The sequence below is a fragment of the Parus major genome, chromosome 1 (assembly GCF_001522545.3).
Source record: "Parus major isolate Abel chromosome 1, Parus_major1.1, whole genome shotgun sequence".
Taxonomy (NCBI): Eukaryota; Metazoa; Chordata; class Aves; order Passeriformes; family Paridae; genus Parus; species Parus major.
In genome coordinates, this window is record NC_031768.1 from 81401046 (window position 1) to 81413499 (window position 12454).

The following is a 12454-nucleotide window of genomic DNA, read 5'->3' on the forward strand; positions in this document are numbered from 1 at the left end:
CAGCAAAGACAGCCTTATAGCTACTTTTAACTGAACTATGCAGCTTTTTGGAAATGAAAAAAGAAATAAGACCTATTCCATGCAAGAGAGAAAATGAGATGATTCATATGTTATTAAATTAATGCTTCTCATTATACAAAGAGATCTAAAATTTACAGCCAAAGAATAGAGAACAAACAAACTCCCACAAATGTTTAATTGTGCTTAAAATGTCACAGAATAATTCGTTTTGTACCATCGAAGCTTCCTATCAAATTTATTCCCACGTCCAAAGCTTGGCAAGCCAAAGTTTTCAAACCACTGAACCTAGAAAAAAACTTAATTAACTGTTTCTTCTGTTACTTGCTGCAGGCCCAAATTATAAGGAATAACATGCACTATAATATAATAAGGCCTCTTCTTTTATCTCATCTAAGAAAAGCATACTGATGATAACCAGACCCACAAAGGATGATTTTTTTTTTTTTCCCAAACTATTGAGTTGAAAGGTTTGAAGAATGTCAACAGTTGCAAAATGTTTAATTATGTGATTTTAACTCACTAGGGTGTTAATGAGACAAATCACTCAGTTTACCAGCTGTGCATCAACTGTAAAAAGGAGATTTCTTTCAGGTGGACCAGTGCAGAGATAACGTGTGAACATGCTTTGTGGATTCTGACCATCACTGTGAGGGGTATCTCGCAAAAACGCTCAGGAATTTCAAAGGAGGAAGATGGCAGAGATTAATGAATTGGAAATGCATTGGGGGTACATCCTGTAAAATGAAACAATGACAGAAGTTGTGCCAGCAGCCTAATGAAATCCTGAGAAGTCTCTGTCTGGCATGTAACAACACTAAAAATAGCCTGACCTTATTTATGTTATCAGTTGTGGCTAGTAATTACAGAAAAAAATACCATTTTGATTCAGCAACATTTGAAAATCCATGCTCATTCCAGTGCTTAATTTTGAAAATAATTACTACATAGTAACAAATGGATTACTTAACTTTTTTTATGGTAAATACAATTAAAATTACCATTACTTAATAAAAAAAATCTAGTTTTTTTAGCAGCACATTGTTTTTGGAAAAATGTGAGTGGACAGCATTAACTAGTATTGTGAAAAGTACTAGTATCACGACTGGTATGTCATGAAAAGTATCTTAAAAAATCACAGTCAGAAATTAAAAAAAAATATGTCAAAAATTTTCTTGAGACATATCTCTTCAACAAGTTGATTTAGAAATGGTGCTCAGATTTGTGGAAGGCAAACTCTATCAAAAGAATTCAAGGACAACCATCTAAGACTAGAGAAAGACAGAGTATGAAAAAAAAAATAAATAATGTGAACATTAGAAATATGACCCAATTAGTAGGATCTGAAAAATTCTTGTTCTTCCCATCCAGTCTTCCTAGACTCCAAGTGTACTTTGGCAATGGGAGCTGAAATGAATGAATAGGGATTAACAGCAGGAATCTAAGATCATTATAGCCCCAAGGAATGGCACTTCTAGGTGTTTTAAACACTCTACAGTTCTGAGAGAGGATCAGCATCTCTACACCAAGGCTGCTTTTAGCTTTGGACAGAAAATAAAAGAACTTAACTGGGCTTCTGTGATCAATAAAGTAATTTTTTCTCAGAGTGTTAGATGTTTATTTTATGGCAACTACAAATCAGTAGTGACTTTCAGAAGTGCAAATACCTAGCTAGTTAACTCTAAGGATATTTCAAAATTCATCAAAAATGTTCCTAGGCACTTATAGTCTTCCCCCAGGCATGTCTGGAAGTCCTAACAGTGCTGAAAATGCAGATGTCTGACACATGTTCAAGTTCCAAAATCATAATTAAATCTAGCTTTTTGTTATCTCTCTGAACTGACCTCATCCAGAAAAAATATTTTAGGGCATATCTGCTAAATTACATTTCCTATAAAATAAATGATATGATGATGGCTGCACCATCATACACTTAACTCATCCTGTTTGGAAGATTTGTCTCTGTATTTCCAAATACTTGAAAGAGACAAAAATCCCCTAACACCCAATGATGTTATAGGCTGTATTACAGGACCCACACAATACTACAGGCTGTGCTGGGTTTTTCTGGGATGGAGTTTATTCTCTATAGTAGCTTACGTGGAGCAATAATTCAATGTGTGGCTGAAACAATAATAATATGCCAACATTTTGCTTATTGCTGTAGAGAGCTTTCACAGCATAAAGGCTTTTTCTCCTTTTGATTTTACCCTTCCTGTCCCAGTAGCAAGTTGGCTGGGGTGGATACAGGCTTTGGAGGGGACCTAGCCAGGAGAGATGACTCCACATGACCAAATGAATATTCTATATCACATGGTTCTACAATAAAAGCTCAGGGAAAGGAGGAGCAAGGGAAAACATTGATGGTTATGACAGATCTTCCCAAATAACAAGCTACACATGAAGCCTTGCTTTCCAGGAAAGGCTAAACATCTGCCCACTGATGGGAAGTAGTGAATGAATTTCTTATTTTGCTTTACCTGCATATGCAGCATTTGCTTTCTCTATTTAACTCACTGCCTTCATATACAACTCTAATTTTATCTCCTATTTTCTTCCAGACCCACACCAGAGAGGAGTGAGAGGAGTGTTTACCTATTGGCCAGAGTAATTTCACCACATGCTGTCACTAAATCTGTACTGGGAAGGATCCCTGGACCAGGAGTGGATGCACACATGGATCTGGCCCAGTGACTACAGCATCTCCCTTGCAGAGGAAATATAAACTGAAGCCAAACTAAATTAAACTGCATTACTCCTGAGGGCAAGAAAGAAAACACAGGTCTCCCAGCCCACACTCTCAAATACTAGTTTGGAGGAAGAGGTCATTTGTTCATGGCTTGTTTTTGTGTCTCATCTGAGAAGATGTTCAGGCATACAAATCCTAAGCAGAAGGAAATGCCTATTTGTAAAGCAGAGACCCCAAGTTCTGTGGGGCACTATGGTGGCCTGGGCTCAGCAGACAGGTCACAGTGAAGTATTTCTTAGTGCCTAGTGTTAAGTAAGTCCCTCAGTGGTGGCACTGCTGCATCCCATATCTAAGAGAAGTAACTCCTTCCCAGGCTGGGAAGAGCAAGGTGACCAATTCAAAGTTGTCTATTTGTACTGTAAGCACCTTCTGTTTATTTATCCACTTCACATCATGTGTTGGAGACTGAAACAGCCCGCAAGGCACTTCTCAGCCCACTGTCAACATTTCTCTTGAATGTGCTTGGTCATTTGTTCTTTATAATTTAACAGAAAGGAACTCAACTTTGTACAAAAGTGGCACAAAAGTGTGCAAGTATTGATAGAATGTGTTAAGGGAATAAATCTTATTGATTGAGCATCTTGTCACTAGTGTAATTGAATCTGTATTTAGGAATTCAAACACCGTAGCTGCGGAGGATCCTGGGCACAGGTCTAGTGCTGAAAATGAGAACTGGGGCTCACAATGTCCCTTGTGGAAGACAGAGAACACTAAGTGTAAAATGTCTCATCAAAATAAAGGAGAAAAGCCAAAGAGACCTATTGAAAGTGAGACCATAGCAGATGGTTTTGATGTTAAGATGGAAAATTGAGACAGAAATGATAGGAAGACGTTTAAAAAAGCTGCATGCAAATGAACAGAGAAATTCTATTTAACTTTTTCACCCTTCCAATAGTTCATATTCCCATCAAGGGACTAAATTCTCTTCTGCTTTAGAGCACTTTCATTCTTCTAAATTGCTCTTGGCTGTGATCTTTACCTGTGTTCTGCACCATAATTTCCAAGTTTTATGAATTGTCAGTAACAAACTGGCCAGGACAACCCCTATTAAACTTGTCATCAACAGTCTTCTCTAAGACAGAAGCCAGCAACATGACTGGAGTAGGTAGATAAATAATTAGGCTTATGCATTGGTATCGTAAGAAACAGATGTGGACAAAACACGACAGATGAGAGACATTAATTAGGAGTTTCAAAAAGATAACTAAGATGATGCAAGAAGAAAGACTAGATACTGGTTGGCTAGATAGCTTTGTGCTACTTGTTTTTCCTTGCCCCAGTCATTTAAGCCTGTTACTCTCTTTGTGATGTGTTTACTTTGTGTTTTTCTATGTCCTTTATCTCCATCTATAGTTGATTTTACAGTCTGAATGACAGTAATATCAAATGCTTGTAGAAAAGACAGATTTTTAAAAATCTAATAAAAACATGCATTTATTTTACGATAATCTGTTTCCTACAAATCATAAAAAAGAAGAGACATTAACAGGAAAATAACAAATCGATTAGTTTGACCTGCTATTTATCATGAGCAATTTCCATCTACAAAAGAAGGACAGACAGACAAATGAAAGGATATTGTACCATTTTAATATACACTGGGCATCCAGGTATTTTTCATTTAAGCTAGCAGGGTGTGCATGACTCTAAAAAGAAATACTTATTTCACTGGTGAGGATGACAGCCTTAATGAAGTCACTTTTTTTCAAAGAAAGGCTAGTTTTGGTAAACTTCAGCTACAAACTGTGTGTATATAATATGCTATGATTCACCTGAGTGTAACTGTCATTCCCAATTTCTTTTCTTAGAAAGGAATTTACTGTGTAACTGCAAAAGGAATTATTAACGGCAAGATTTGTTTAGAAGATTAATTCCATGCAATACCAAACAGAATTTCTGTGTGAAAATAAACCAGCTGTAGATACTTAAAAAAAACAACCCTTAATACTTACATAGGGGATTGTGTCCAAGGTGTCTGTGTTGACAATTATAGGGGCAGGGCTTGCCTGAAAGAGAATAAAAAAAGGGAGAAAATAAATTGAAACACTTTAAATTCTTTTATATTTAAATACCCATACTGATACATAAAGTGAAAAGTCTAAAAGCCTGTTTTCCCACTGAATTCAAATCATACAGCAGTATATAACTGTGGGTACTGCTCAATCAAGGATGAAGGAAATAGGTTCTCAGCTTCCAAACCACAGCTCACTGTGGTCTTTCTTTTTAATTTCTCCAGGCTTTGGACCACATCCTGCATATGCATTATCCAGTTGTTCATTTTTTCAGTAGAACTGTAAGAAACCTGATGTATTCAACTTTTAATTAGGCGATGTTGAGGTTGAGGGTTTCAGCTTCCCTACCTGACAAGTCCACCTTTTGTGTTTGAACCAAGATGACTAACTGATCTTCACAAAGGATAAACATTTAATGTTTACACTACTTAGCAGTATTGTATAGGTATATGTATAAGCACATTCATTATGATACTTATGTCAAAGGTATGTAATTGGCATGGTTCACATACACTCAGCTGAGGTTCAGATTGAAACACAGACCAGTTTAAGACTAGTGCATCTGCAAAGCTGCCCAACCTGATCTTTAAATTTTTGATGAAGCTCATATCTAGGCTAGTTTCCAACCACCTGAACCTCCTGCTCTTCCCATTCTGGGCTTCAGTGGTACAGACCCAATGCCAAACTCTGATATAACCCAGCTGCATAAACCTGGCTCAGAGTCTGGAGAAAACCAGAAAGTTGTGAGAACATGTAAGCCAGAGGCAAGCACCATCAGTAAAATGCCAAAGAGGCAGGACTGCCGAGATGGGATTGTTAATAATCAAAGACTCAGAAGGATCAACATGTAGTCAGTGTAGTACAAGAATAGATGGAAGGCACCCTTTCTCAGCCTTACTAATGCCTTCTTGGGCAGCAAAGACTCTTCAGGAACTGTACTGGGCTGATGACAGCACTAATGCTTAGCACAGTAGCTCATTAGATCTATTCATCTACACTGAATATTTGTCACTGAATGACTGCACTTTAAACTCATACAGACTGCAGGATCTCTGTGCATGGTGGGCACGAACACGGCGCTGCTGAAAACACTGATCCTATTCCTGCCATCAAATATTTATCGTGGGATTTCAAAACCTAACAACCCAAATTAAGAATGTGACATCAGTGCAATAATTCAAGTAACATGAGAGTAGCACAGGTTTTTTTCCCCCATTTTTTATGGAGCCATTCAAGGATAATTCTATGTTCAAAGAAATTTCATGTTACTGGACAAAAGCAACTGCTGATGAATGCCACAATTTCTGTACAACGGTGTAAGCCAGGAATTAAAATTAAATGCATACAATTTGGTGTCTGCATTTCATGGTATGGACCAGTTGTCATGGTAAGGTATTTATTTTACATTAAAATGCTTAGTATCTGAAAAGATATTATATGCCCATACTCTGTTATTCTCAAAACATATTCCCAAAACACTGGACACACTGAAGTGACAGGTAAAAGCCGAAAGCTATGTGATTATAGTACTTTTAGCTTTAGGCATATGGAATATGCATTATCATTAAAGGTAAAACAAAATATTTCCTTTTTAGAATCATAGTTTTTACATTAATATTTAGCTCAATACACTTAAAAAATGCTACCTTTGCTACAGGAAGAATAAGCTTGGGAATTTTTTACAGTATTGATTTTATCTCCCTTTAATTTTTACCTACTGTGTCGGTCTGTTACCAACTACAAACAAAGTTTGCAATTTTCAGAATAAAAACATCTTTCCACTGCTGATTGAAAAAATAGTATCTACTAAAATAAAACAAAAAAACTTTCAGAAGTAATTTTCCAAAGCATTTCCCCAAACCTCTTTAACCTGTTGAAGAACAAAGCCTTTTATCTGTATCAGATTTTCCCGAAGTAAAGCTGAAGAAATCAGAAACAAATGTGAGAACACTTGGGCTGGACAGAGTACTCCTGGTGCAGCCTGACAGGGGATGAGATGTCTCTCACCCTGCTGCCCCTGGCTGGGTAGTGCAGCCCAGTTTGCCATTCCCCCTCACTGCTGCAATAGCTGGTTCACATGCAACTTGTTCTCTCTACAAAGCTGCAGCTTAGCCAGACTGTGCCTGCCTGGGACTGCTCCACGTTTTATTCTGTCATGGGGAACATGTTTACACTGAACTTTGTGAGATTCCTCTCACCCCATTTCTCCTTCCTATTGATATTTTCCTCTGAAGAGCAGGGAACAGTCTATGTATCATCCACTCCTCCCAGTCTGGTGTTACCTCAAACCTTGCTGACAATGCTCTCTATATAATCATTCTGGTTATTAATGAAGATGTTAAACAGCATCAGCACCTCTATCAACTCTGTATGAGCACCACAAAGAACTTGCCATCAGTAACTGAACTATGAACTGCTGACCGCTGCTCTTTGGGTCTGGTGGTCTAGCCAGGATCCCACTCATCTTCTAGTACACCCATCCATTTAATTTCTCTCTCATTTGGCTATGAAAGAGAATTTGTGCTGAAAACTTCGTTAAAATCCAGGCAAATGACATCTACCGATTTTCCCTCATCCACAGAGCTAGTGGATTTCTCATCACAGAAAGATGTTAGGTTGGCAGTGGAAAATACAAACATTTGTAGACATTTTTAAACTGACCTCCCTCTTTTTAATCACCTCCCTCTGTCCTTTGTGAGCCTTGACAAAACATTCTGGAGGCCCAGATAATGGACACTCACCACAATGCTTCCTTTTGTTAGCTTCCTACCTAATCCTGATCCTTGCGTTATCACTTGGTCCATCGTCCCTTCCACAGCAAAAGTCTGAGCATTTAAAGCTGCTCCTTTGAATGACGTGGTCCTTTCCTGACTGGCCCTGCTACAGAGCCTGTAAAGAATTCGTTTTCAAGCCAGTACATCATTCAGGGTTCATTTCAACACTGTGCTTACAGTATTCTTTCACTGATTGGAAAAACTAAACTAAACTATCAAACTGATTTTCTGAAACTGGGGAATTTATCCTGTTCAGACAGATGGGCATGAAAAAATTCACAGTGCAGTAGTTTCAGATGGATATAGTGACTATAAGCACTCACTCACAACTAATATCATCAGTGAATTTATTTGCTTTCTTTGTTCCTCCTGTTCGTATCTCTGCATGTGATTCTGTGTGGGACAGCACTTCTTGTTACAACTTGTATTTTTAGGTTTTTTGTTTTGTTCTCTCTTGGAGGGGGGTGGTATTTGTTTTGTTGGAGTTTTTTTAATAAGAAATATGATTTAATACAAATGTTTTGCTCCCATCTCTCTGATATATGGTAATTTGAAAAACACTAACCTCCTGAGCTGCAAAACTGCATTAAAGTGCAGGAAATGGAGATTATTTCATTAGCTGGGCCCTGTTTGTAGCTCACGCTTTAAAGCAGGAGATTTCAATCATGCAAAGTTGAGAAGACAGTTTGCAATCACTGGAGAGAGCCCTAAATATAGTGCTAGCCATGGAGTACACAATAGCATCACAACAGTCCTGTAACCACAGTGAAGTTACTGAAGGGCCAAGAGCAGTATCAACAAGGAGTCAAAGACTTTATTTTCCAGAATGACATGTCTGTATCTATGGTGACTTTAAAACATGTCACACTGGTTCACCAGATCCTCAAACAACATACTCAGGTATCTCTGTACTTCTAAGGGAGAACATCGACAAATCTATGAACCAGGATTCATCAACAGCGCATAAATTAACAAAGGCATGCAAAAACATGCCTAGATTCTCTTGAGAACCTCTGCCTAGAGTGTCTTAGAGACAGCACCGCCTCTTATCTCTTAATCTGTATACCCACACAGATGTATAGTCTCTTCATCTAGGCTTGAGACTGGGTGAGAAGTAGTATCTTTCTGAAAGATAATGACTTTATTCCTAACTCTGCACTTTGACCTCCTCCACAGTCTTGACAAAGACACTGAAGTATATTTTACCAAGTAAATTACACTTAACCAGCTCTTCCAAGATGCAAAGTAAAACCAAACCAATCACCAGAAGTGTGGATATTACTGATTGCAGTGAATTGAGCAATCCTGTTCTCCCCATTCCTCACTCACTTCCCTCTCTATCCCAATTCTTACCTATACATTAAGTATTATACTAAGCTGACAATGTACTGTGCAGTCAGACTTACAGCTCCTGCTCCCTGCATGGACATTTCTCCTTGACTGGAAGCACTGCTTTCAGCTGAGACATCTCAGTGCTTTGAAAAAAGGCATCACACTGACAGCTGCAGTGACAGGTTGGCATAACTGAGTCAAAACTTGAATAGCTTTGGGGGAAAAAAATAAAAATGGAAGATTTTTTTTTTTATTCTTCTTTTTGAAGGACTTGAGCATAACACACTTTTCTTCCACAAATATATACAAGATTGTTCTGCTTGCAGCACAGCACACAGTCTAGTTGCTTTTCTGCCAAAAGCACAACTTAGATGCAAGATAGAGTAAAAGCACTTGAAGCCAGTAGAAACAGAACAAAAAGGCACATGGTCTAGCTCATGAACAATTACTCTGCTACCAAATTCTCTACAAGGGTATGACATGACTCATACCTCTCAAACAAGGTGAACTTTACCATGAATGCCAGCATTATCCTGCTTGACTGGTTCTGGCCATACTACTCAGATTTTTAGAGATGATCCATATCATACTGGGTTGCTTTTTCCATCATTTGTAAGTCCTTGTTTTAACTGTTCCTACTACGCAGGACTATATTCAACACCAGACCCCAAAATCACAAGCATAGTTATGTGGCCACTATATTATAAATCATAAGCACAGCACATTACTTCTTAACAAGAAAACACAACCAAGTATGTCACCATTTTGAAACTGCCCACCTGTGCTTATTCGGAGCTGCAATTTTAATTTCATAGGATCAATATGGTTGGTAATAACCTCTAGGATCAAGTCCAACCAATAATCCAGCACTGCCAGGTCTTTGAACATTTCCAGGTACAGTGATTACACCACTTCCCTGAGCAGCCTGTTCCAAGGCTTGATCACCCCTTCAGTGAAGACTTTTTTTCTTAATATCCAATCTCAACCTCCTCTTGTGCAAATTGAGGCTGTTAGAACCCTCTACTGCTTTTCTTGTTAAGGAATTACCATCATTACTTACATTATTACATTTAATTAAACTCAAAATAAAGAGGTGGTGAAATTGAGAATAGTACAAGAGTGCACGTATTACTATTTTAAAAGTAAGTTGAGTTGTCAGTGGCTTATTGCCATCTTGTGTAGACAATGAACTCTGGACTCTGTATCAGGGTTAAAGGCTCATTTTTCCAGGCAGTCAGCCCTAAACTCTGAAACACTCTCTGGAATATACATTCCCAGTTTTCTATTACTTCTAAATGTTAGCATTTTGTGTCTTAATACTACAAAGTAGAGCAGTGCCTATATTTGTACATGACTTGGGCATGCTGCATGTCTCAGATATACAGTGTAAGGCTGCCAAGGCTTAAGAAAGTAATAATGAATTAGTTTAAATTTCTGTTTTCAGGAGTTTCACAATTGCAAGAAATGGATTTACATTTACACACAATGGCAAGAAAGATTAAATGACAATTTAGATGTCAAAACTAATTCTCTGGCACGCTGTGAGGCCTCAAGATCACAGAAGACACAGCACCTTTTGTCATATTTACCACTGAATTACAAACTGAAAGACTAAGAAAGATAAAGAGTCATTTCATTGCTGTTAATCAGAAAATGTAAAAGATAGAGAACCTCTTTGAACATCTAAAGAATGACTTTGCAGCAAACAATCCTACCTCTGCTCTGAGACATAAAACAGAAGTCAAAAGCAGCTTTGCTTGCAGGCTGCAGCTGCCATGAAAGAAGAAAAATGCCTCAAGAAATCCTCAAGACCACTCCCTACATATATAATGCACCCTCATATAAAGCCATTTAGTTTAAATGTAAATTTCACTTTTCAAAGCAGATGGCCTTATTTGCAGACTTGGAGTTTTACATTGTTTTTACTTAATCTGTAGGAATAATTTCCTATTTAAAACTCTATGAATTAGCATTATTTAAAAAAAAAAAAAACAACAAAACAAGGAAAATCTCCCATTTCTGTGTGGATTCAGAGGCTATCAGAAGGAATTACAGGAAAGCACCTACTATACAGTTGTTGAAATTTCCCCTGTAATGATCTTACCTGTTAGCAGGTTGAAATAGCAATGATTAATATAACTGACAATTCTTTTCCCTAATATAAGATCCAATGAAGGATACAGAAATATCAGTGGGAAAAGCTCTCTGGACACTGGAACAGTCCCCAGTGAAGTGGTCACAGCACCAAGCCTGACAGAGTTCTAGAAGCATTTGGACAACGCTGTCAGGCACATGGCGTGACTCTTGGGGATGATCCTGTGCAGGGACAGGAGCTGGACTCAATGATCCTTGTGAGCACCTTCCAACTCAGCATATTCTGTGATTGTGTGCTAATACACATGAATGCACACAGACTCAAAATAGACAAGAAGAAAAGCATGTATCCAGATTTTATGCATCCTATCTGACCTAGCTGTGTGTTGTTTTTTTCCCTCCAGCCTCAGTGTGAACAAACATAGAACACCTTCCAGAGAGAGACAAAAATGAAATCAAAGTAAAATTTCAGCTCTTTCTTTCATGGAATCTGTGCCACCATGTCCCTAAGTGCTACATCTACTAACACTGAAATACTTTCTCCAAAGGCTGAGCAGGACGAGAGGAAAAACAAATGCATATGTGATCCCAGTACAAACAATGGAGGGCCTGGATCTGACTTGAAACCTAATTATGGTATTTTCTCATATTTGGCTTTTTCTCCCTTTTCTCAAGAGTCAAGGCTGCCTTACCCATCAAATTACACTTTTTTTTTTTTAATTTTAAAGACACCAAGCTTACCAAGAAGTTATTCAGTGTCTTATTCTACTACCTTTTTATATCATGAAATACCTGAAATTTCTGCTAAAATCCCACTTCGAATGCAAAAATAAATGTGAAATAGGGGTATTACTCTAACAAAATTCAGCATCTGTTTAAGAGGTTTATCAGAACATAAATCTTACAGAATCTGTTACATTGAGCATTATAAAAAGGACCCCAGAAGAAATGGAATCAGTGCCGAAGAGTACTCATCTCTGCTCAGCAAGGGCAGAAGTCACCAAGGCTTACTGGTGTCAAAGTTAAAACTCTCCATAGAGGGAAAAGAATAAAAAATACAGAAGTTTTAGAGTTTTGGAAAGGTTCTAATAGCACAAATAGCAAAATCATCAATTATCTTGTTTTGGCACTGAAGTGGCCATGAGAGCTGGGAATTACTGTGGTCCATATAATGCATGAAATTTACTCACTGCTTCTGGCTAAGTATGTATAGAGGCAAATCTATTTTGCCAAATGCCTTCACTTAATGTATATACTTTTATGTATATAGAAAGAACTTAAGCAAACTTGATTTTTAATATCTGCAATAAACTGCAAATTCAAGTTGGTCTGTGCTGGAACAAAGAATGCTTTGATTTTTATGTCAGTGGAAGTAAACTTCTACCCTAACGTCCTCTGGAAAAGTTTTAATTGATGTCCCAGAGTGCGCCTTTATGTCCCAGAATCTCTAAGTGCTGAATAAAATTAACTAAATA

General features: G+C 37.7%; 1 protein-coding gene across 20 annotated transcripts in view; it reads right to left on the bottom strand.

Annotated features, from left to right (window-relative positions):
- DLG2 (discs large MAGUK scaffold protein 2) overlaps window positions 1-12454 on the bottom strand; it is a 986158-nt gene that overhangs the window by 383869 nt on the left and 589835 nt on the right. For all 20 annotated transcript variants that reach the window (XM_033516385.1, XM_033516379.1, XM_033516378.1 and 17 more), the window contains one exon: window positions 4720-4773. In XM_033516385.1, coding sequence (XP_033372276.1) covers window positions 4720-4773 — 54 coding nt within the window. The remainder of the gene's footprint in view (window positions 1-4719; window positions 4774-12454) is intronic.